We start from the raw sequence: 24,302 nt of genomic DNA on the forward strand, positions 1-24,302 counted from the left end.
AATTCGACTTTGTCACGAGTTATGAGTGATTGTGCTATTCTTTGTTCAAATGTTCATTTGATGCGACAGTCCAACCGCCTCTTTACGATTCCATACTTGTAATCTAGTTAATGTATCTGATCACTCTGTCCATTACTCAACATTTCACAATCTAGTCTAAACCATACCTCACACCAGGCAAATTGCCATCACGTGACCGGACAAACCATTTTCCTCCACGTTGCGGCCACCTAATCAACAGCTACTGCTTCTCTATCAACGCGGACTTTATCAGTAGTGGCCGGCCAAACACCGCGCAATCAGTCCAGGGCAAGCGCAAAACAACCACCCCAGCACCAACTCCATCTTGAGTTCTTTGCTGATCTCGAGACTTCCTCAAGCCTTCCGGACCACTCCATTAAGACCACATCACAAAGTCTAGTTTTTACTTCATGAGCTATACCCCTGCTTCGGGATACAATACACCACCTTGGCATTGACCATTGAGACATCGTTGACCAATTGCTACGTGTAAGCGCAGCTGTGATGCAGCTTGCGTACCAATCATCACAATGCGTCTAATTACAATTCTGCTCGCGATCGCACTTTGTCTGGTCCTGGCGTTGGCCAAGGAAGACTACTACAAGATCCTGGGGTTGGACCGCTCCGCCTCGGAGCGGGATATCAAGCGCGCGTACCGGACGCTGAGCAAGAAATTCCATCCGGATAAGAATCCGTAAGTCTTTGTCGCTCCAAGGCTCTAGCGGGAGAGAGGGAATGGAGGCTGATTCAAGTACGACGGCAGAGGCGACGAGACGGCGCGGGAGAAATTCGTCGAAATCGCAGACGCGTACGATGTCCTCTCTACACCTGCCACACGGAAAATCTACGACCAGTACGGACACGAGGGAATCGAGCAGCACCGGCAGGGCGGGACGGCAGGACGCCCCGCGAACGACCCCTTCGATCTATTCTCGCGGTTTTTCGGCGGCGGCGGACACTTCGGGCATGCGCCGGGCCACCGACGCGGACCGGACATGGAGATGCGCGTAGGGCTGCCGCTGCGGGATTTCTACACGGGGCGGGAGATCCGGTTTGGGATTGAGAAGCAGCAGATCTGCGATGCGTGCGAGGGGACGGGGTCGGCGGACCGGCAGGTGGTGACGTGCCCCAAGTGCAGTGGGCGCGGGCGGGTGATCCAGAAGCACATGCTTGCGCCGGGCATGTACCAGCAAGTGCAGATGCCGTGCGACGCGTGCCACGGCCAGGGCAAGACAATCAAGAAGCCGTGTCCTGTATGTGCGGGGCAGCGAGTTGTGCGGCGCGAGGTGGAGACGGTTGCGACGGTGGAGCCGGGCATGGACAAGGGGACGCGGCTGGTGTTTGAGAACGAGGGCGACGAGAGCCCGGACTGGGTGGCGGGCGATCTGATACTGGTGTTGGAGGAGAAGGAGCCCGAGCTGGCGGCCGACGAGGCGCGCCGCACCGACGGCACGTTCTTCCGGCGCAAGGGCAGACATCTGTTCTGGAGGGAGGTGCTGTCGTTGCGGGAGGCGTGGATGGGCGATTGGACGCGCAACATCACGCATCTGGACGGGCATGTCGTGCAGCTGAGCCGCAAGCGTGGCGAGGTCGTCCAGCCGCTTTCCGTCGAGACGGTCAAGGGCGAGGGCATGCCCTTCTACTCCGAGGGTCATTTGCACGAGCACCACGACCACGATTCGGAGCCGGGCAATCTGTATGTCGAGTACACCGTCATCCTGCCGGACCAGATGGAGAGCGGGATGGAGAAGGACTTCTGGGCCATGTGGGAGAAATGGCGCAAGAAGCACGGGGTCGATCTTGGCAAGGACAGTGGCCGGCCTATGCCTTCAGAGGGCAAAGATGAATTATAATCTTCTTTATTTCTGTACATCTCTGATAGACTAGACGAGAATGATAAAAGTCTCCAAACAGCTGACCTACAGTATTTAGTATTCTGTGACTCAAAATGCAGTCCCCAGGGTCCCCGTCGTCCCGCCAGCTCCGTCCTAACGATCTCCGGCGACGAGCCTATAAAACGAGACAAAGCAGCTCCGAGACCATAGGTCAGGAGATGTGTTGCCCGCGCAGTGTGGAGACTCTAAACTGATGCCTGTCAACTAAACAATATCTCACCAGCACTCTTAATCAAAAAGCCTCCCAATGACGACGAAACCCCTCACGCTCCCTCTCCTGCTGCGAGGAGAGCCCTTGGACCGCATATCCATCGTTCCTCCACTTACCCTTCAAGGATACCCCATCAAATACCCCGCCTTAACCAGCATCCTAATACAGCTTCTGCAGGCTTTCTGATAATTCAATATCTGCCGGATATGTTCCTTGATTTTGGTTGTTCGCTGAGCTGCTGCATAGCAGACATCTCATCCATTGGCAACCGGGATTCCTCCGGGGAAGATGTTTTGAAAGATGAACGGGTACTCTTCAATCTGTCGCCTGGGGACAGCAGCTCAATAATCAACGTACTCAAGGGTCTGGAAGCAATACAGGACCTCTGAGAAAAAGGCTTCACCAGGGCGCCGGGACGGTCACCCCACGGTTCAGTATCGAGCGAGCTCACACCATTCAATGGCGCGACACTGCATTTTGTTCTTTCCGGCAAAAATGATTCCGGCAACACTGCCAAAGGCATTGTTCTCCATGATTTGATTGGCAAAATCAAAATCTGATGGGCGGCCGCGCAGGGCCTCAGTGGAGAGTCATCGCTCAACAGGCTGCTGTCAACGTGGACGATGACTGATTGTCCGGGTACAGTTTCTTCATAAGCCGACGGGGCTATCTGAACTCCTACTGGTATCACGTCGGAAATGGTACATGGCTTTCCAACGAGCCGAACTTGGTTTGTCGTCTATTACAGGGGCGCAAGTCATGGCTGCCAGATTCCTCTCATCGCCAGCGACAAGATAGTCATTAGTACGATTGGTCCCGGTGGTGAATTGCAGCGGATCAAGATCAAGATCCGGAAAAGGGTTCTGGGACAGACCAAACCACGTTTTCGTTTGGCGATTTGATGACAAGCTTCGGCGATGGCGACAACAAAAGGATCGTCATTTCGGAACCTGGTCGCGGGGATAGTTTCGAGCTCTGTGAGGGGATCCCTTGTTATTCCTGCGGCAACTTTGCGGAGCCTGGGTCAGTCGTAAATGATCATTCTGGGCGTTTGCATTATGCCCTTGATGTGGATAGCACACGTTTGCCAAATGTCATTACTGAGAAATGATAGTTACATCTCTGGCTTTGGGGAGTATATCCCATACTAAACCTTAGTCCTAGGGCGTAGAATTAGTGGTTTGTCCACCATATGATCAACATTGTAACGCCCAATACGCCTGAGCGGTGATATAGTAAAGACTACGGAGTACTTCCTGAAGATACTCCGCTAACTGGTTATGGTTATGGCTTAATTCAACAGCAGCAATGCCAGGCAAATAACACTAATCCCAAATAGGAATAGAAACCCGACAGCCGGTCCAGAATCGCATGTGCAGTTTGCACAGTTTGCACAGTGCACCAAACCTCCAGCAGAACCACACACCGCCTTTCATCCATAGAATTTTTATCCTCACCACGACGAACCATCATCAAATCGCACTCGCCAACCACTCCCTTTTTCAAAGGAACAGCTAGCATAAATCCTCAAAATGGTCCGCCAACTCAAATACCACGAGAAAAAGTCCGTTCCCCTCCCTCTCCACCCAGCACCCAGAAGCAAGTTACTAACAAAGATATGATAGACTCCTCCGAAAGGTCGACTTCATAAACTACAAATCCGACGGCGGCCACCGCGAACACCAAATCCGGCAACGCTACCACCTCCAAAACGATACAGACTACAAGTCCTACAACGCGCTCGCCGGCTCCCTCCGCCAACTCGCCCACAAGCTCTCCCAGCTGGACCCGGACTCGGACCCGCTGCGCAAGAAGCTCGAGTCCGAGGTCCTGGATAAGCTGTGGCGGATGGGATTGCTGAAGCAGTCGCGCGAGCAAGGGGCGGGGTTGTCAAGGGTGGAGCGCGAGGTGACGGTTTCGGCGTTTTGTAGGAGGAGGTTAGCTGTTGTGATGGTTAGGACGGGGATGGTGGAGACAATCAAGGCTGTATGTTTTCCTTTTTTCTTCCTTTCTGACTGAAAAAAAAAGAGGTGGGTGCTGACTTGATAGGCTGTGACGTATATCGAGCAGGGACATGTGCGCTGTGGGCCGGAGGTTGTCACGGACCCGGCGTATCTGGTTACGCGCAATATGGAGGATCATATCACCTGGGTGGATAGCAGCAAGATCAAGCGCAATATCATGCGCTACAGGGATAACCTGGATGATTTTGAACTGTTGTAGTTGCTGCCTGGGCTTATGGCTGTGCGCTCTATCGATACCCATATATTGCATTGCATGGCGTTGGTGTTACGTACTTTACTGGACATTTAGAAAAGTGCACGTTCATTAAAACCATTTCGAAATATATGATATGCTTGATATGCTAAGACTAGGATAAAGAAAAGGCCATGGTGGCAGGGTATCACAATCTCAAGTCTACACCCGTATAAACTGGGTCCACAGCAAAACACGAAACCAGGCAGGTCGTTCAGTGTAATCATCGTGGTATCATTGCTGCACCACATCGCCAGCGACAAGCAGCACGCTAAACAAGACGCAATATGAAAAGATCGAGACGCAACTCAGAGACTAACATGTACTCCGCCGAGGGGTAAATCCGTGGACGATCAACTTCTTCTTGAACTTCAGGCCTCTACGGGATCTGTTCGCCGTCTCATCGGCCGGCTCGTCAGGCAAGTCCATTCGAAACCTCCGGACGCTGCCCTCATAGTTGCCCTTGCCGTTCTTCCCTTCTTCGAAGAACGGCATGCGATTGTCCCCGAATTGGCACCACCGGGGTGCCACTCGTCGCCAGAATCCGCGGACACCGTTGCTGGCTCGATCGATTTTCTCGTATTCTCGCCTGCGAGTAGATGGTGATGTCCAGTCGATCACCGTCGACGTCACCTGTTTTGGAGCGCCGTCGGCTATTGAATCGGCGGCGGGTACATAAGTCGGATGATCGGGGCTCAGGCTGGTGTCCAGCCCAGGTTCTCGAGCTGAAGTGGAGAAACGGGTGTATGCAATCGGCGAAGCTGGCGGTGAACTGAATTCAGAAGATGCTCGGCGTGCGCAAGATGTCATATAAGGAAGGGCTGCCGGGGGGGATTGTCTTTCCTGCAAGCAGGATTGTGGTAATTCGTTATCCTGGAATAGTCGGCAGGACTCGCGATGGAGGGCCAGAAGATCCTCACGCTTTGCCACTGGATCCTTTCGATCGACGATGGACGGTGTAAGCGATGTAGTTGCTGCACGTCGGTGCGAATGCAAAGAACTGCGGCGGCTTGTCGGTGTGGACCGGCGAGTACTTCGGGATGTGGAGCGAAGGTGCTCAGGAGATTTTGCAGAGGACGGCGGCGATACTGTTCGTTTCCTTTTAGGCGTGCGATGGCTATTCGAAGCAGGGGTTGAAGGCGTCGCCGTCGCCGTATCTGGTTGTCCGACTGCATGCGTCAAGCTGTTTTCCATCTGGTCCAAGCAATCATTCGACGTCAAGTCCAAAGCTGTAGGCGAGTCGCATGCATCCGCACAAATCTCAGTGACCTCTACGGTACTGTAAAAGGTCTTGGACTCTGAGATATCGCTTAAGCAGGGCGAGGTAGCTCTTGTAGTGATATTGAGGGATGGCACAGTTGAGACTGCCAGATACGAAGCAGGTTGATCATAGCCAGGAGTGAGAGCGAATGTAGTAGAAGGACTTATTGTAGAAGTCGAGGTAGTGGTTGTGATAGAGGAAGCGAGGGTAGCTTCGTCTACATGGATCGAGTGGCTTCCGTGATGAGAGTGGCTCATATGGGCATTGCCGCTGGGCAGTATAGCTCCATGGCATGTGAACGAGGCGGCCATGCTCCCAGTCGCTACCTCAACATCAGGTGGGAAGAGCAAAGGTAAATGGGACGGCAAAGATTCACATGTGCTTTGCCGTCAAATGGCACCAGTCAGAGGCAAAGGATCAAAAGACCATCGACTTAAAGACAAGTCTTTGTGCCGCTGACGAATGTGTTGATCCCAAGGTTATATGAATGAATCAGATTCCCTTCTTTTGCATCACGCAGCCAATCGGTAGGATAAAGTTAGGGTTCAAGGAGGGGAAGATCAAAGAAGAGAGGGGCAAATCACGGGAGGATCATTGAAAGGGACTCATGATGAATGATCAGCCCGTTGATCAGGAAGACAATAAAGAATGAAATGTTGCAGAAAAAAGACAGTAATGATAATGATAATGATGTCGAAAATAGAAACCTGAAACCAACGAAAGAACTGTCTCAAGTTAGGGAGAAATTCCCAGACGAAACCTCATCCTTGATTCTTTCAGAAAGTAAGTCGGTCGGTACTGGAAACTAAATACTTGCAGGAGACGAGGAAAGAATTCTCTTCACCGACTGTAGGCGCCCAACGGTGCCAAGTTGCCAACAGAGACGATCATCGTGGTGTGAGTATCTAGTTCTATCTCCATAGCGGCAATAGAGGACCCATTTTGGTTGATATCATTCATCAACAAATGAATCCAGCAAAGATTGTCGCGGGATTGTTGCCGGCGCTAACGCCCTAATGACCGAGAGGACTGAAAAGGTCGCCTGAGAACAGGTTGGAAAGACTCAAGAGGAAGGCTTAAGCAAAGAAGAGCTGCGGGGTTCGTCCGTCTGCCATTACCATCATTACATACAGAGTATGGATACCTCATTAGAAGAAAGCGGAATCCACCCGTCTTCTCTAAGGTGAGTCTAGATCCCTTGTCCCTGACCCCCTGCATGGTTCTTTTCAGGAACCAAAAGAAACATGGGAGATTCTTTCATGCAGTGTCGGCATCAGAGGATGTTGACCCTGGATGACTACGTCATTTGCAAGTTGTACTTTGAGTATGGATTACGAGAGGTACAAGAATAGAAAACACTCCTACAACTGAAGTCTCCTTTGATTACCTGCAAAAGCAAGGGACTGGTACAAGACAATGTTCTTGGGCAGAATGCCGCTGGTCTCCACCTGACTTGCCCCCACTACGCCCACTCCTGCGCATGGACTTTCCTCCATCCGCGGTTGCTCAACGGGTCATCTGCCCCTCCTTCTAGCAACCATTGGTTGACACAGTTGACCGCCGTTTCTATTCTTTTTGCAAGGCGGTCAACCTGGACTTCTCATCTGTTGGTGTTCACAGACAAATCCTGAATATGAGGGTTGATCCAGTTTTGATACTGATCATATCAACGACTGGACACAGTCTTTGATTCCGATTCCTTGATTAATTGGCCGACTCCCCAACAAGGGTAAAGTAGCTGGCAACCACAGCTCAATCAGGTTCATGTCCGATTAGACTTCCAATCCATGTCGACACTGGCTTTTGAGAACCAACCAAAACTCTCATGCTATCATGGTTGCTTGAATAGGGTTGCTTGGCTGCGCTATGACACGCGGGATCGTAGTCGTTCATGTGCATTGAACCAGGCTGGTAAATATATGGCAGTTCATTTGAGTTTGCAGGATGGTTATCTGTTCTAATGCCTGCTGCCATGCGTGTAGTGCATGATCAGGCGCAGCAGATACTTCAAGCCACCTAAGTAGACTTTGATAATTCCAGACAGTGCAGTCTCGAGGACATCTTGTGGAGAGAACAAGAGAATTGTTGTTCTTCCATAGAAGGTTCCGCCATATGAATAAAGCAGACCCTTCAAGTCTCAGAGACGCTGCTTCCTTTGGACTCGACATCTAAGAATCACTTTATTCCCTCTTATTTCTATGGACCAGCATGCGTAGCCTTCATCTATTCCCAGGTGGTGGAGTGCCAGGGATCGGGCTGTCAGCCACCATAGAGATGGACGTCAAAACGGTCAATTAGTATATGGTAGCTCCATTCTGTTTACTTGTTACATCACCTGGTAGTCACTGTATGTTATATCTAGGTGGCTCATAGTAGAGACGCTTACAGTGCACAAAATGCTCAGACTTACCGAGTTAAACGTCCAATAGAGCATGTTGGTGAAGGAATATCCATTTTTGCGCTCAGCAGTTCGTAGAGATAGCGAGTCATTTCATGTCCACGCATAGGTAGCATATTGCGACTAGATACTCCTGATGACTATATACGTCTTGAAGTAGTACTTGAAATATAATACTCTTCTGAAAGCCGTCCAGAAGCCTTGTGGGTTTGTTCATAGCTCTCAATGAAGTTCTTTTGATGTCGTTGTACAAAGATTTGAAAACAATGGATTATCAATCTACTCGGCGGCCAGTTCCTTGGAGCCTTTGTTCGATGCTTCCTTTGTCTCTAGCAGTAAAAAATGTCTAATAAAATAAGTCCTAGTCAGGTCCGTTTCCTAAGTGTCTCAGAGTATACTTGACTGATTGTGATTCTGACATTTCACCGAGCTTTTCATAAGATTTATCTTGTAGTATACCATACTGATTCCCAGCCTTCAGACCCCGGTATTTGATGGGCCCTCATTCTACAAGCTGTGCAGTCATAGAAGACAGTTGTCGAGTTATTTGCAAATAATGACACTCTATCATCTCTCAGGAACGAGGTAGATGCCGTGCGCGAGATTCACCAGAAATAGAGTCATCTCAAACCCATCAACCACGGAAACAAGACTGTATCTCCCCTGCTGCCTGCAAACAAAGCCCATTGTCTTACTGAACCAGAACCAGACTCCAGTATTGGCTCATTTTTGTACTCTGTCGTGGTAGCAACTCCCCAGCAAAATCCTTGTGTAGTGTCTCTCCAACCTCTTGACCATATACAGTCAATGATAGTGAATGACGAACGTCGACGCCAGCTCGCTTGAGACCTGCTAGCTGTTTAGCGAAGAACCACAGGTATAAATACCCCTCTTACCATGCCTCCTTGCTCTTTCCTTCTTTCTTCTTACAACTCTCTCCCTCTCTACAGGTGACTCTGAGCGACTGCCTCTGGTGGAAGTTCGAGTCGACCTTCCCTTGTCTGCTTCCCTCCTTGCACTGCTCTCCCCTCTGCCCTCTCTCGAAGCATTTATTGCCATATAATACCAATTTACACACTCTACCTTTCCCTTCCTATCGCCCTGCTGCACCTGCCTCCCAGTACTTCACATCTCCCTGCCTTCCTCCCCAATCCAAACATCAGCCCCCACCAATCAACAATCAACAACCAAAAGAAAAATCAAGTCAGAGAAAAACAATCAAACAAACGAAATCAGCTGTCAAAACCAAAAATACTAACCAGGGCATACCAAACCGAATATGCCTCTAGCTCTAGCGACATAAACGGGCCCTTGGTTGGGTGGCTGGGAACGGGCCTGGGTTATCAGATGCGTTGTGTGCGTTCTGGTAACGAGTCTCTTTATTTTCAATTCGAAAAGTAAGTCTTGCGTTTTGAGCCTTTGTGTCTTGTGTCTTTGTGTGGTGAATTAGCTGACGATAGATAGATACCTTTTCGACTCGACCTTGTCCTTGTCTATGTCCTGAAGGACCTTGGTGTTTGGTGACAAGGTATACTTACCTACACTGTCTGCGTATGTAGATATCTGCGAATGATACTAACGGAGATAGTCTTCCATGGGTACAGTGTCCGTTGTGTATACCTTTAGTATATATATGTCTGGAGACAAGCAAAACTTCCTCTGGCGATGGATTATGATTATGACCTTCGGTCTTGAAGGTCTCGATGAGGTATGCTTGCTTACTTGCTAGCTGCTCTTGTAGATGCTTGATACTAACTAATATAGAGAAAACAAAGGTGTGTGCGGTACGAATTCACTTCTTATATATATATGCTTTGAGGAAGGTTGTTGAAACTGTTCCTTCTCGATGGCTTACAACGTTGAGGAGAGAGATTGGATAGGATGGGAATGTATTATTGCATGTATGCGATGGGAGATCTCTTATGTGTGTCGGGTTATATCAGCCTACGTTTGGAGTACTACTTTGTATAATGGGACTGTATACAATCCACACCCTGACTAAAGGCTCAGAAAACCGTGATCTGTTGTTGCCAATGCGACCCACGCAGCCATATAGAAACATAGCATTGACCTTCCAAACATAATTATGGAATATATACGTCAACGGAATTAGAGCTACAGCGCATAAATGAAGTCATGATTCTCTCCGTCCGTCAAATCGAGGAACCTGATTCGATCAATGTCAGCGGATACATGGCAGAAGAACAGTCAACGGAGAACTCACGCTTGATTCTCTAGACTCACGTAGTCCGGCGATGCCCGGATGAGAGCCTTCCGCTTGTTCTCCTTGTTGTACCACCACCAGATAAAGACAAGCAGCAGCAGGCAAACGCCCCAGCAGACGATAATGGTGATCTCGGCGGGTACGTATCGGGGTGCATCCTTGGGGCGGAAGATTTGAGGACCTATCCATGCTTTAGTACCATTTTCGCAATGAAAATGAGGATATCTTACCGATGATGTTTCCCGCACAGTAACCGATCAGGTACAGCGCAGCCACGGTGGTCTTCTTGGTGTAGCCGGCGATGTTGGAAGACACTAGAGACAAGAGTGCCACAAATGGCGTCGGGCTCGCTTGGGTCATGTAGTAACCTATCAGACGGCCAACGTTGTTCGACAATGGCAGGGCAACGATGAGGACCATTCCGATGATCGAGGTGATGAGACCGCCGGTACTGCAGAGGATACGTTGTCCGGTGATTTGGCCCACATATCCGTTCAGCAGAAGTGCGACCACCTCGACGGCGCCCCCAGGGGTACCGTACAAGAGACTTTGCTCCGCGGTGTAACCGAAGCTGGAAATCTAATGATCGTCAGAAGAGCAACAGAAGAATCAAGGTGCACACTCACCATTTGACTGAAGAAGTTGGTGATCCCGCCGTTAGGGATATCTGCAATGAGTGCGTAAAAGAAGAAAGCCCAGGTCATTGGGTCCATGAGTGCCTCCTTCACCTGGTAGAGCTTGAAATGTTTGTTGCCGATACCTTGCTGGTTGACCTTGACACGCGCCACGGCCAGGATCCGGTCTTCTTTCTTCAACCAGCGGGCGTTGAGCTGACTGTCAGGAACGACCCACAAGAAGATCACACCCAAGGCCACCGTGAGCAGCCCTGTGAACAGGAACACAATCTTCCATGGCTCGATGGCCGAACCATTCTTCGCAGTACCAACTGCGATGCCGTATGCTACTAAGCCGCCAAAAATCTGGCCCCAGCCGTTGAAGCTGAACCATATATTGACTCGGCTGTTCTGTTCTTGCTTGGTGTACCACTGCAGCACAGTATTAGAGTGGAATTATCTCAGCAGGTCGAAAGCGGCTATCTTACCTGGGAAGTCAACAGAGCAAAGCCGGGGGTGACGGAAGCTTCAAAAACACCCAAGAAGAATCTATGCAGTCAGCATTTGCCGCTGAGGAGGAGTATGACCTGTCCCTACCGAATTGCAACGGCCCCTGAGAAGTTGCTGACAGCAGCAAAGCAGGACAAGATGGTGCCCCAGATGATGATACAAGCTGCAGAGTATTTCCCTAGGGGTAAACGCTGGAGAAGCCGACTAGTCGGATATTCCCATGCCAAGTAGCCTGTAATTGTTAGAGACAAATCACTACTATATTCGGCGCACTTACCAAAGTAGAATAAACTCCCCAACCATTGATAATCATCGCCCTTCAAATTGATATCCTTCTTGATTCCCATGACACTAGCATACGACAAGGTAGTTTCTAGCAGCCGTTAGTTCTTGTTATACTGTTCGCGAATAATCCGTTGGCCCATACTATCCAAATAGTTCATCCCATACACAACGCACATGATCGGCATCATATGCCAGTCAATAATCTTCAAAAGTCTTTTGTTCGTTTCTTCATCGAGGGTAATAGACTCGCCCTCTAAACCCTCAAAGGCCTTCATCGCCTCATCCGCATCATGGGCGTGCTTCTCCAACTTCGGATCCATGGTGGGTTGGGGAGCCTTTTCCTCGGCCATTTTGAAGATGAGGAGTGTCGCAGGTCGGAAAGGGAATGAGGAGTTGAAAGATGAAATCAAGGAAGAAGGTATGGGGACTTGGGGGCTATTCATATCCTTCCCCTCATCTGTCGGAAAGACAATGGCACCATCTGCTATCTGAATTGCCGATGTGATCTGTACTAGCATGACAAAGCGACCAGCGATAAGCAGGCGATATCTGGGGTAGGGCTCATGTCTGATACTCCACTTGACGTAGTGGAGGCGATGGAGCAAGCTTATCGGACAGGACCATAGGCTATTCCGTTGTCAATGTAACGTGGGGGGAATGAGGGAACTGAGGAGAACACGCGACGAGCCAATCACGCGTTCCGGAGTGCACGCATCCATTTATCGAATTAATCGACTGGATCTAGGGATGCACTTAGACAAATCATGATAATGATGGATGAAGGAAGAGGATACCTAAACGAGGTTGGGGTATACTAACAAATGCCGGGGTGTTGATCCGCGTATCTTTGGTTGGAGTACTCTACCTAGATACTATTATTCCCTATCGATTCCCCCTCCTTCTCCGCTGTCTAATGAGCGGAGCTTGACCGGCAAGGAAAGCCATAGCGCGCCACCGTAACACCGTGAGTCTGGGCGACTTGGAGAAGATGGTCCTGGACTGTCGATCACCAAAGACGGATTTGATTGGAAGGCGTCAATGCGTGCGGCGTGCGCTGTCCCAATCGAGGTATCATCGAGAGGTATTGTCGGCACCAGATCTAGGTCAATCGATGACTTGAGGGACTTATCCTGTCTGAATGAGGCATCGATGTATGATGCAAAACTGTTATCTCCTATGCGCTGGTTGACTTGCCAAAGGGACCTTCCGTATTAAGCTATCAACCCACTTTGCTTATCAGCTACATAGATAAAGCCTTGGCGTCTCTGGTGAAGCTTATCTTACTGGCCGGATGACAGCCAGGAGTTCAGCAAGAAAATCTTGACAATTGGGGGCGGAAAACATGGCATTACAAGGGCCAGTACGGAGGAGCTCATCGTTTAATGACAGGCACAATGTATGCAGCCTTCCTCCATATGACTCGTTCTGGTACTACACTTTTGCTCCAAGAGGAAATCATGACTTGCCGCCCACTCTGGCCATATAAGCTTCCCAACCTTCCTTCTGGTACCGCCGTGCGGCCTCAACCGGGTCGGGAGCAGCGTAGATGCCTCGACCGGCGATGATAAAGTCGGCACCTCGTCCAATGGCCGATGCAGGAGTCTGGTATTGCTGTCCAAGCTTATCTCCTTTGGAAGAGAGGTTCACACCCGTCGTGAAGACCACGAAATCTTCATCCTCCGAGGCTGAAGACACATCCGACTGCACCTCCGTCAGGGCCCGCGTCGACACGAAACCCATAACGAAGTTCTTGTATTTGCGAGCGTAGTCAACTGATGCCTTGGTATATTCGCCCGTAGCCAGCGATCCCTTGGAGGTCATCTCTGCCAGGATCAACAGTCCTCTCTCAGGACCGTAGGGGAAGTCTTGCGCAGATGCGGTCTGGGCCAGAGCCTCGACGATGCCCTCGCCGGGGAGAACGCTGCAGTTGATAATGTGGGCCCATTCGGAGATCCTCAGAGCACCGCCGTGGTATTGCTTCTGGACGGTATTGCCGATGTCGATGAATTTGCGGTCCTCGAAGATCAAAAAGTTGTGCTTTTGAGCCAGCACATTCAGGCCATTGATAGTGTCGACGCTGAAATCGGTGAGGATATCGATGTGTGTCTTGATGACGGCGATGTAGGGACCGAGATCTGTATCATCAAAAGTTGATTAGTCCATTTCTAGACACGATGTGTAATGGATCCAACAGCTTCCGTACGGTCAGCGAGGTCCAGGAGTTCTCGGGTAGTCGTCACATCAGCAGAGACGGTAACGTTTGTCTTCTTTGCTTCGGCAATCTCAAAGAGCCTCTTTGCCAAAGGATTGGGGTGCTTGCTGGCTCGAGCAGCATAAGTCAATTGCGACTTGGAAGACATCGTCGGCGATGGAGGGGTATATGCGGGGTATGATGGTAATTGAAGAAACGATGAAGCCGAGCAATGTGGTATATTATCCAATTGCGGTTAACCCAGCCAAACCAATTGCTTGAGAATCAAATCTCAATTATTCTCAAAGGAAGCCGCTCGGGGACTATATTTAGAGTCGTACTTCTATCTCGGTCTTTTCCCGCGTAAAAATTGCGTATCAATCTGGATGGAGACCGACACGTCGGTGCTGTATTCCTCCGCCTCCGGCTGTGGGGTCAGCCACGATTAAGCTACTCTGTAGTCAGGTACAGCTAGAAGTTTGGGGTTAGACCGTAGAGCTGTAGAAGATAACACGTTGGTCAATTACTGGTAACCTACGGAAGTTTATCGTACATATATATATATACATATTTCGTGAGATGCAGAATGACTCTCAAATTCAGTAAGAGATCATATCTTTGGCAACACCAAACACACTCAGAGCCCACAGAGCGCCTTGAGAAAACCAGAAGAAACCTCCCAGCATTCTTCCCTTGCCCTGTGGCTTACCCGAATACACATAGCCGTACAAGTAGAGAGTTCGGAAAAACAGCCATGAAGCGCCAATTGCTGTTGCCAGGTGAGGGTATTTCAGACCCGCGAAGAGAGTGAAGAGCATTGTTTGAGGCATATTCTCGAGGTAGTTAGCGTGGGCCCGCTGCGCGCAGTTGAATTGCTCGGCTTTGGCCTGCATCATGACTTCAGCATTCATAATCTTCACATAGCGGCATAAAAAAACAAGTTCAAGGTATGCGCACATTTGACTTGCATTGCTCAACAGTCGCATAGGTGTGCGGATAGGGGACCTTGGCATCCTTCCGAAGACCGGTCACGATGCTTCCATGAATGAAGCTAAGCACTGGAATAGCTCCCAGGGCAACAGCGACGACGGCACTGGCATTTCAATGAGCTTCATATTATCGATTGTTTTTCTGACTTCGACACAGTGGAGGACATACCCGTAGTTTTCTGGTACAACGATAGCAACCATTTCGACGGAGAGAATAATAGGATAATCTGATATAACTTGAAAAAAATACTATTGTAGCTATGTTTGAGCAGCTTAAATAGCAGAGAAACTAAAATCTGTCCCAGTCGTTGCTTTTATATTATTCTGGCCTGACGTCAGGTTGCCGGAAGACGGGGTAACTGTTGTCCATTCGGAGCATCAACCTATCCGAACGGCCGCATCCGTCCTGCAGCCAAGCCAGGAGCCCGTTTTATCCGCTTCAATATGCATGGAAGCAATCCAAGATATCCGAACGCTGCCTCAAGATTGCGGTTTCTTCTGACTCACTATCTCGATCGAGCTTCTGGAAAGAACGAGCAACTGGCTGAATTTTTACATCTCAGATATATGATATAGTGGTGGCTCCAAATCTAAACGCGCATCTTGCTGACACTTCCGTACTTCGCCTGCCATGCAAAGAAATACAAGAGCGCACCCAGCGGTTGACCAACGAGGCAAAAGCTTACCCAGAAGATCGAGTTCCCTACAATCTTGCCCAAGGCGTCATTCACCTTTTCAAAGGGAGCTGTCACAGCAATCAATGGCAGCTGGAACATCATCCCCGCAAATGCAACACCTATGTGACCATCAGTAATCCCAGATTTATCATTTGCGAAGAGAATCAAGTTCTTACCGATCAAATTGTGGGTAGGGATCCCCACTAACATCTCATGCAGGACTGCAGAGAGGGAAAAGACCATAAAGCTCGCCGCAAAAGGGCTCCAGCCTCTTCCTACCAGCGGCGAGAAAACATGCCTCTTCATGAAGAGGTATACCGGCCGGTTCCATGACCGCCAGTATGCGCCGAGACTCGGGCTGTTCCACCAATCCGTGTAGAACTCACGATCTCCGAACCGCATGACCTCCGCCAAAGCATTCAGCAGCGACTGGAAGAGCGCAAAGAATCCAGCGAGCCAAATGACAAGCGAAATTGTGGAGAGTTTCATGACGCGCTCCAGGATTGACGCAATATCCATCACAGCTATCTTGTCAATGGAATTTCGCAAGACCGGAGCTGCATACTGAGCCGAGAGGAGCCATATGAAAACAGCTAAACCAAAAAACTCGGCAAGCCGTTTGGCAACAAAAGACCATCGAATATGCGACGATCGAGGATAAACGGGTTGATATACAAGTGTAGGTGCTAGCCAAAAATATGTAAGATTCCCAAGTGTGATATTTCTTGGATATGGGCATGTGGAGTAGATCTCTGGGAGAGCAGACTCCGCAGAGGGGTTGAGCATTGCCTGCCGCAGATCGCGATTCGTAAATGCATAGGAGCAATTCTTGAGCCACACAATGATTGCGTGGAGCTCACAAATTGTACCGATTCCGGGATGATTGATGTAAAAATAAACAACGAAGCTGGTCACGGCGAGGCACAGGGTAGCGTTCACGGTATGGAAGAAGGCTGTATACCGCCAGGTTGAGCGGAAGGCCTCCTGTTCGCGCTCCCTCTCCTCCGCCGATAGATCCTTTTTCTGTCGACCAACAGTTTCCTTGGATTGCTGAGCTGCAGCCAATTCAATGATGTACGCAAGGAAGAGATGGCATGGAACAAGGGCAAAGAGGATCGACCCAAGAACGACATCCTGCTTCCGATAGTCGTGACACTTGATGCAGATTAGGACGCCATACTGCAAGGAGATATTTGTTAGAATACCAGAGTACGCTGCTTTCGGAATATACCATATAAGCTTACTTTCATGAAATTCTCAATTATCAGGCGAAGATTCATCGCCACTAAACACGTGGAGCTATGTTAGCACCAAACATGTGAAAAGGCGACGCAGGCGGAATAACTACCTAAGACAATCACCATGAGATTCCGGAATCCAAGAAAACTTGGGACCACACTGGTCTCTCGACTGAGGCTCGAATGCCGCAGCTCCGAATGATAAGCTGCAACATGGCGATATTTGCTCCTCCTCTTCCCTTTGGCTGTCTCGGTAGAGCCGTTGCCAGTTGCTGCGGAACCATTGCGGGTAGCTCCATTGACGAGCTTCGACGGAGTCGACCCTCCAGAGCTCGTGCTAGCAGCACTGGCCGACGAAGATACTGTTTCGGAAGCACTCATCTTCGTGAATTGTTGCACAAACCTCAGCAGTGGGAGTGACGAAATGAAAATCTCCGAGGAAAACGAGTGACAGGATGGAGAGCTCTAGTTGATTCGCAGTTCAATTGCGGAGATACCTCGGAACACTGAAGCGACAGACCAGCAATTGAGCTTCGCTCTGCTCTACCATGACAAGAAAGAAGAATCTGGATGGTAATACCAAGAAAGGACGTAGGCAAGATAAATATATTTCAAGGGCACCATGGTGGGGTTTCTTGGTTACGCATTTTGCAGCAATGTCTGAGCAAAGGCCTCTCGAGGGCGACCGGGGTATGAAAGTGTAAGGTACCTCTCGACCGGCGAGAACCGTTATTAATCAAGTCACCTTGCGGGCTTCCGTCACGCTCGCATGCGCTTGACCCACGCACCAATGCATCACCACTGCGCCAAATGCATGCCTAGACGCCGTTGACATCGTCTCCGACAGCACAAGGTTCTTGATTCGATTCATTATCGCTCAGTTACTGGCTATCCCTGTTTGCTTGCTGCACCAAGGAAAGAACCTAGGTCCTTCTTTCCTTATCTCTCGCCTTGATTGGAACCTGGTGCCGTGCTATCTCAATACACAGGAAAACCGCATCAGAACACTGAGTGCATGAACAAATTAACAATCTGGGTTGACAGGTACCGAATTTGGAGCCTGTCAAGCTGACACAAACATCGCCTACAAGAAGTCCAATACTCAATTTTTTAGGATGATCCTTACTGCCCACATAAATATGCCATCGAGTCTTTACGGAATCAGTCAGTTGGACTGAATCGACTCCGGGGGTGTCTTGCGCCCATACAGCTGAATGGATTGCGCCGGATCCGTCTGCCAGGAACAGTATAAGTTTGTACGACCCCATGTTTGAACGAACCTATATCGGAAGCAAGAGCCGCAAGACCAGATGAGAAGCCGTGTCTAGCTGCGCGAAGCAGAAGACAAGGACTACCTTGCTGGGGCAGTTACGAGTACTGCTGTATAGTCCATTTTCGGAAGAGGAAAGAAACCTCTATGAAATCATAAAAGCATTGGGATGGCAAAACGTTTAGATGTCCTTGAGAAGCTGGAGCGACAGCGCACGAGAGCAACGGAGTCATGACAATACGCTGTACCATATGTGGAGAATCTGTCGTGCTTCATATTATGGTCTCCATACTGGCTGCTTAGAGTCCCGGACGTTGGTTGTAATTAGGTCCGCAGAAAATGCGGACCGTCGTCTCTCATTCGATAGAGAAATCTAATGTTCCGAAGTCGCATTCAAACGGCTTTTAGATAAATGTTTGATTGACGCTGTTTGATTGCCAAGCATCAATCCTAATTGAAGATCTTCATCTGAACCACGAGTGGGGAGACTGCGGACGGAGGTTCGACCGCCCCGGTCATACCTTACTTTTGATTCTCAAGTCATAACGACAAAACACAATAACATTGATAATTCGACCAGAGCTCACCATTGCAGGCTTTTTTACGTTCTCAATCGAAGCAGCCCAGTCTGCGGTACGCATCAAGGCTTGTCAAATCAATTTCAGGCCAATTCTTAGCTTCCCTGTTATGATTACAGGCCTGTCGTGAGCAATCCATCTTCAGAGGAAGTCGCGTAGCGATGGCATTTTACGATGATCCGTCTGGCGACTCCCAGCCTTACGGGAGGAAACCATACGAGGGTGGAATTGTAGGACCCCGGCGTCCGAGTAGGTTCTCTGAAGGAATTCCCGACCTCGTCGTTGCGACACTAATTCTTAATTCAAAGGACTGGTTACTGATTACGGCTCATCGCTCGTACAATGGATGCGCACACGACAACCACGATACAAAGGAGGTCATCGGATGGAGACAGAGAGACCGAGCGCAAGCTATGTAGTCGATGTGAGTTAATACGCGCTGTCTACGGACGTCCGCGCCCAGGTGAACGATGTCAACTAACCGGCCGCTCTTTTCGCAGATGCTTCCGCCGTTGGCGCGAATCCATTCTCCTGCAGATACGATACCCGTACGACACCTACATCAGTCAATCGGTAAATCGAAGAAACCTATCACAGTTGTGAGATGGACGCCGGAAGGGAGACGGTTGTTGACAGGAGGACATACGGGCGAATTTATGCTATGGAACGGAACGGCTTTCAACTTTGAGACCGTCATGGACGTGCGTTTGCTCCCACCCGACTAATCATTGCACTCGAAGTGGTTTTTGCTGATCATTTGAGCAGGCACATTATGATCAATTACAAGCAGGAGTAACTTCGATAGCGTGGTCGCATAGCCATGACTGGCTGATCTCAGGAGGACAAAAGGGCGACATCAAATACTGGCGACCTAATTTCAACAACGTGGAGACGATCGATGATGCACATCACGATGCCGTACGAGACCTAGCATGGTCACCGAGCGACACCAAGTTTCTGTCCGCGTCTGATGATACGACCCTAAAGATCTTCGACTTCACCGCACGAACTGCCGACACCGTTCTTACGGGTCATAACTGGGACGTCAAATCGTGCGATTGGCACCCCACAAAAGGCCTTCTGGTGTCCGGGTCGAAAGACCACCAGGTCAAGTTCTGGGATCCTCGCACCACTAGGTGCTTGACCACCCTCCACAGCCATAAGAATACCGTCACGACTACCCGATTCTCGCGAGTAAACAGCAACCTTCTTGCTACATCATCGCGTGATCAGACTGCGAGAGTATTTGATCTACGTATGATGCGGGATATCTGCATTCTCCGGGGGCATGAGAAGCCTATTTCATCTCTTACATGGCATCCTATTCACAGTTCCCTCATTTCCACAGGGAGCGAGGATGGGTCATTATACCATTACTTACTTGATGAACCCAACCTTCCATCAGGACAGGTTCCAACAATTGCCCCGTACGACAGTCCTGATCCTGCGAATACCCCAGCGCAGGTCATCTACCCCGCCCATCGGATCCAATATGCCCACAGTGCCACCATCTGGTCACTCGACTGGCATCCTCTGGGTCATATCTTGGCGTCGGGCTCGAAAGACAACTTCACGCGCTTCTGGTCTCGAGCAAGACCAGGGGAGACTAGTTACATGAAAGACAGATTTCATATCGGCGAGGAGGCTGCAGAAGCCCAAGGAACGTGGAGTCGTGGGTTTGGAAGGCGACAGATGCGTGAAGAAGAAGAGCAAGAGGCACAAGACGAGGCTGAAAGCTTGGTTGATCAGAAGAATACTACCGGCCAGTCTCTTCCCGGCATCCAGATTGCCCCCCCGGGTCTTGGTTCTCTGCAAGCAGGATCTGGCTCATTGTTACCAGGTATTGGTGCTCCACAACCTGCACCGCAAGCTGGGATGCCTGCATCCATGCCTCAAATGGACCCTGGCCGCCTGGCAGCGATTCTGTCTCAACAAAACCCCTCTCAGCCACACAACTTTCCTCCGGCCACAGGCATGCCTGGATTCCCCATGCCCCCTGCTATGTCAGGTACTCCGCCGTTGAATATCGACCTTGCGGAGCTACAAAAGCAGCTCCTTTCCCAGGGCATTTCTCCTCAAAATTTCGCCTCTTTGGCTGCATCTCTAGGATCCGCGGGTCTTCCCGGTCTGCAAAGCAGCACGCCCGACAACACATATCGAAGATGAGATATCGCATGCTCAGATGTTTATATTAAGTTCGACGGGGATATTGCGTACAGGCGAGCGAAATTTTAGCTTTCGGATGCAGCTAGGCGTTTTCTCAAGAGAACAATTCTTTGCAAATGTGATATATCCTGTGGTAGAATATTTTATACCGTTTGTTATGCAAATAGTCGCTTGTCGTCGATAGATTACCTTTTTGCTGGAAATCCGGCTGACGGCAGTTCTGTATCTCCTCATTGAGATTCGGCGTTTGCTCAACTCAGGGGTCTAATCGATCTGCCAAAGTTTGGGTCGAAGTCCATTGAATAGTGCGATTATAGGCCACCTTGCATGGGAAAACTGGACAATATGAGGACCAGGACGTTGATCCCGCCCCATATCATGGGAATCCATGTGGACATCCTGAAATTACCCGCTTCGTAGACAGCACCGAGCCTCAAAACCAATTAGCCTGGATTTGTTGTTGGAGATTTGTGAAAAGAAAGTTACCCACATGAGACCAATAATACTCCCAGCTAGAAGAGCTTCCAGCGCGGCAATGGCAGAGAAGACCAGCGGGACGGCCAGACAAACTCTCCAATTCCGACCTTGCGTGACCACAGCACACGCAGCAACAGCAAGGTGACTAGCTGCATAAAATATAAAAGTCCAGTAGAGGGTGAATCGCCAAATGTCTCGTGTATAGTAGAGATAGTAGACCTGCGGAGGATGATGGGTCGGCACAGGATCGTATAGCGCCGGAAAAGGTGGTGTCTGGTAGTTGATCGGAACGCGGTTGTTGGCCATGGTACTCAGGGATGGATACTGGCAAAGACCTTCTCTGCCATGTCACCCTTACGGCTTAGGGAAGCGGCGTAAAACCATCTTCGCGAAGCTTGGCCTGACGCGATATGCGGAAAGCAATACAGACCGCTGCAGCCGATAAGATAGGGATTAGGGAGTACATAGGAACAGCTGAAGCTGTGGTGGGTTGTTTGCACTGTTTGCACGCGGTCAACCTTACCTCGGCAGCCGATCTGGGGTCTCCGCGGTAAGCGTGATGTCGGCAGCCAGTCCTGTTGCACTTGATCATCTTGGTACATCTTCACTTTCACTCCACCACACAGACCCATTTCCTATGAGACGAGTGGCCAGCTGTGCCGCTCGCAGTGTGAGTCTAAGATGGCGACGGAACGCTCTCTGGGTGCTCTCTTGCGGTCACTTCAATCGACATCGGAGCTTCGAGACGCTATCAAGTAAGATCACGTTCACCCAAGTTATGCACAAGATGTTTGACTGACATATGCTTTCAGCCTTCTGCCCACTGCGACCAGCCTTCTAACTCTTCTGGGAAATCCCCTCAATATCACTTTGCTTGCCTCGCAATTGCTCTCCGCTCCGGCGATATGGGAACATCCTGTTGACCTACAAGCATGTCGGCGAATAATCAGTGTCTTCAATACAGCCGCCATTGCGACATTACAAAACGATGAGCCCGCGGAATCTAGATTACCATACACAAAACCTAGGAAGATTGAACGCGAAGATTGGGTGAAAGCGGTCGTGAGCGGAGCGGATGAGAAATCACCGCGTTGGAGACATTTACTCTTATTGGGTGGTATTCTGATCGGGTTTGAAGGTCAGAACAGACAGGGCCTACCGTGGAGCATACGTACGAAACTCGAGTCTGCACTTGTCACGGCGGCGCAACTTGCACTTGAGGAGCTGGATTCCCGAGACGGCCTCGATGCGCAGTGTATCACTTTGGTTTTGAATCATACCTTTGAGCTTTTGTCGGATCACGAGAGAAGCAAACTAAGCTATGACCGCTTGCTTCCTGTTTTGATTCAAACAACATATTTCTCCCCAGAGGGCCTAGAAGGAGGATATTTTCTCGGAACCATTGATAAGGATATTGTTGAAGCACCGGGGAAGCGTTTTCAGTGGTCATCACAGTCTGTCACTTTCCGTCGGGTGACGGCAATCATTTCGAGTCCTTTGATATCAGTTTTGGGTCCCTTGTCGCGACTGATTGCGCATTCAGTTGAGAATGCCAGCGATCCCACTCTGGTTTCTCAATCTGTGGATCAGATTGCCCATTTCGGTCGCACACTGATGGTCCAATGGCGCCAGAACAAGTTATCTGAAATTGACGCATCAGAAGAACTCGAGTTTCTGGATTCCGAGTCACTCAAGTCTACGATTCCAAGCCTATGGAAGCTCCTCCGCAATTGCCTATATTCTGTTGTGATTGTTCTCCGCGCCGTCCTGGGAAGGGTACTCAACGATCACATTCTTGCAGCTGATAGGAGTGAGTGTCCTGCACGGATAAAATCTGCTGTGTTCTGTATACTGACTCGCTAAGCTGCACCCTACCTTTCAATGCAAGCTCTCCACGTCCTTCGCAACTTTTACTTTGTCTCATCTCGTCTTGGTCAAAACGGATCTTCGCAACACACGTTCGTGACACTTACGGCGGTCGATATCCTTTCACAGTATCCGGACCTGGCCGAGAATTTCCTACAGAGTGTCAAACCAAGTGAGCTTGGTCAGATTCCACAGCACCCCATTGAGCGCTGTCTGGATCTCTATTTCTTGAATACCGCCGAGCTTTTCACCCCTGTTTTGTCTCCAAAATGCAGTGAGGAGCTTCTAATTTCAGCAACACTCCCGTATCTCGCAGCAGGCGGGAATAACCATCTGCTCGAGATTTTCGAGGCCGCCCATAGTGTAGCTCTTGCTGTCTTCGCCATTCCGGGAAATGCAGCCATAGCAGCCCGGCATCTTCCCTTCTACATCGATAATCTCTTTGCTGTAAGTCCCGTCTTTGGCTTTCAGGTCTTTCGATTTGTGCTCATCTTTCCAAAGGTCTTCCCTGACAATCTATCCGCCCGCCAATTCCGCCTTGCCTTCAAGACTGTCATTAAAGTGACTGCCCCTCCGTCACTCGTTGCAAATAGCCAGCCGCTGCTGCCCTCTATACTCCTCGAAGTTCTACACGAAAGAGCTCTAAACGCATCCGACAAGATGCTCCCGCAATCCACGCAAGGAACAGCAGGTGCTCATCAGGGCCTGGCCCCGCCAGTATCCGAGCAAGCTGCCTTGATCCTCGCCTTGATAGACAGCCTCTGTTTCCTGCGAGTGGAGGACCTCGAGGAGTGGTTGCCACTGACCGCGAGTCTTATTCACACGATTCGCACACCAGAGATGCGTCAAATGTGCATTGAGCGCTTCTGGGAAGCGTTGAGTAGTGGTGAGATGGATGTCGAGCGCGCCCATTACTGCGTCACCTGGTGGAGTACAAGAGGCGGTCGTGAACTTGTTCTCTTCGGCAATACAGCTCCAGATGCCGAGGCGGGAAGACATGCAGAGGGCGCCTACATGAGCGGTGCAGTTGGGGGAGTAGCACCGGAAAGCAAACTTTAGACGGGTTCGAGGCGCGCGTCATGGTCTCGTTGGACCCAAGTACAGGCGTTTGGTTGTATATGGTGATACCATTCTGGCACGTTCTATATATGATTGATACACGTTTCATCCTTCTT

General features: G+C 49.9%; 10 protein-coding genes across 10 annotated transcripts; 4 read left to right on the forward strand and 6 right to left on the reverse strand.

The window, feature by feature from the left end:
- Positions 1-551: 551 nt before the first annotated feature.
- NFIA_083950 (putative DnaJ domain protein) lies at positions 552-1,874 on the forward strand (the record flags this gene model as incomplete). Its single annotated transcript, XM_001260339.1, has 2 exons — positions 552-715; positions 785-1,874. 2 exons carry the CDS (start codon positions 552-554, stop codon positions 1,872-1,874), a joined length of 1,254 nt encoding a protein of 417 aa, XP_001260340.1.
- A 1,785-nt stretch (positions 1,875-3,659) lies between these two features.
- On the forward strand, positions 3,660-4,350 carry NFIA_083960 (snoRNA-binding rRNA-processing protein IMP3; the record flags this gene model as incomplete). Its single annotated transcript, XM_001260340.1, has 3 exons — positions 3,660-3,691; positions 3,753-4,113; positions 4,177-4,350. 3 exons carry the CDS (start codon positions 3,660-3,662, stop codon positions 4,348-4,350), a joined length of 567 nt encoding a protein of 188 aa, XP_001260341.1.
- Positions 4,351-4,698: 348 nt separating this feature from the next.
- Positions 4,699-5,955, reverse strand: NFIA_083970 (uncharacterized protein; the record flags this gene model as incomplete). The annotated part of the gene is made up of 1 exon (XM_001260341.1): positions 4,699-5,955. The coding sequence occupies one exon, from the start codon at positions 5,953-5,955 to the stop codon at positions 4,699-4,701; it is 1,257 nt and encodes a 418-aa protein (XP_001260342.1).
- Positions 5,956-10,157: 4,202 nt separating this feature from the next.
- NFIA_083980 (allantoate permease family MFS transporter) lies at positions 10,158-12,025 on the reverse strand (the record flags this gene model as incomplete). The annotated part of the gene is made up of 8 exons (XM_001260342.1): positions 10,158-10,209; positions 10,267-10,447; positions 10,497-10,845; positions 10,893-11,312; positions 11,369-11,429; positions 11,478-11,622; positions 11,668-11,763; positions 11,818-12,025. The coding sequence occupies 8 exons, from the start codon at positions 12,023-12,025 to the stop codon at positions 10,158-10,160; spliced, it is 1,512 nt and encodes a 503-aa protein (XP_001260343.1).
- Positions 12,026-13,130: 1,105 nt separating this feature from the next.
- pyrG (orotidine-5'-phosphate decarboxylase pyrG) lies at positions 13,131-14,035 on the reverse strand (the record flags this gene model as incomplete). Its single annotated transcript, XM_001260343.1, has 2 exons — positions 13,131-13,810; positions 13,879-14,035. The coding sequence occupies 2 exons, from the start codon at positions 14,033-14,035 to the stop codon at positions 13,131-13,133; spliced, it is 837 nt and encodes a 278-aa protein (XP_001260344.1).
- Positions 14,036-14,465: 430 nt separating this feature from the next.
- NFIA_084000 (MAPEG family protein) lies at positions 14,466-15,056 on the reverse strand (the record flags this gene model as incomplete). Its single annotated transcript, XM_001260344.1, has 3 exons — positions 14,466-14,753; positions 14,824-14,959; positions 15,025-15,056. 3 exons carry the CDS (start codon positions 15,054-15,056, stop codon positions 14,466-14,468), a joined length of 456 nt encoding a protein of 151 aa, XP_001260345.1.
- A 389-nt stretch (positions 15,057-15,445) lies between these two features.
- NFIA_084010 (putative diacylglycerol O-acyltransferase (DgaT)) lies at positions 15,446-17,151 on the reverse strand (the record flags this gene model as incomplete). Its single annotated transcript, XM_001260345.1, has 5 exons — positions 15,446-15,481; positions 15,542-15,651; positions 15,709-16,711; positions 16,777-16,817; positions 16,881-17,151. The coding sequence occupies 5 exons, from the start codon at positions 17,149-17,151 to the stop codon at positions 15,446-15,448; spliced, it is 1,461 nt and encodes a 486-aa protein (XP_001260346.1).
- A 1,967-nt stretch (positions 17,152-19,118) lies between these two features.
- NFIA_084020 (WD40 repeat domain-containing protein) lies at positions 19,119-20,784 on the forward strand (the record flags this gene model as incomplete). Its single annotated transcript, XM_001260346.1, has 2 exons — positions 19,119-19,319; positions 19,384-20,784. 2 exons carry the CDS (start codon positions 19,119-19,121, stop codon positions 20,782-20,784), a joined length of 1,602 nt encoding a protein of 533 aa, XP_001260347.1.
- A 405-nt stretch (positions 20,785-21,189) lies between these two features.
- On the reverse strand, positions 21,190-21,567 carry NFIA_084030 (uncharacterized protein; the record flags this gene model as incomplete). The annotated part of the gene is made up of 2 exons (XM_001260347.1): positions 21,190-21,232; positions 21,275-21,567. The coding sequence occupies 2 exons, from the start codon at positions 21,565-21,567 to the stop codon at positions 21,190-21,192; spliced, it is 336 nt and encodes a 111-aa protein (XP_001260348.1).
- A 375-nt stretch (positions 21,568-21,942) lies between these two features.
- pex8 (putative peroxisomal membrane protein Pex17) lies at positions 21,943-24,186 on the forward strand (the record flags this gene model as incomplete). Its single annotated transcript, XM_001260348.1, has 3 exons — positions 21,943-22,016; positions 22,074-23,071; positions 23,126-24,186. The coding sequence occupies 3 exons, from the start codon at positions 21,943-21,945 to the stop codon at positions 24,184-24,186; spliced, it is 2,133 nt and encodes a 710-aa protein (XP_001260349.1).
- Between the last annotated feature and the right edge of the window lie 116 nt (positions 24,187-24,302).

The sequence above is a fragment of the Aspergillus fischeri genome, genomic scaffold, assembly GCF_000149645.3.
Source record: "Aspergillus fischeri NRRL 181 1099437636264 genomic scaffold, whole genome shotgun sequence".
Taxonomy (NCBI): domain Eukaryota; kingdom Fungi; phylum Ascomycota; class Eurotiomycetes; order Eurotiales; family Aspergillaceae; genus Aspergillus; species Aspergillus fischeri.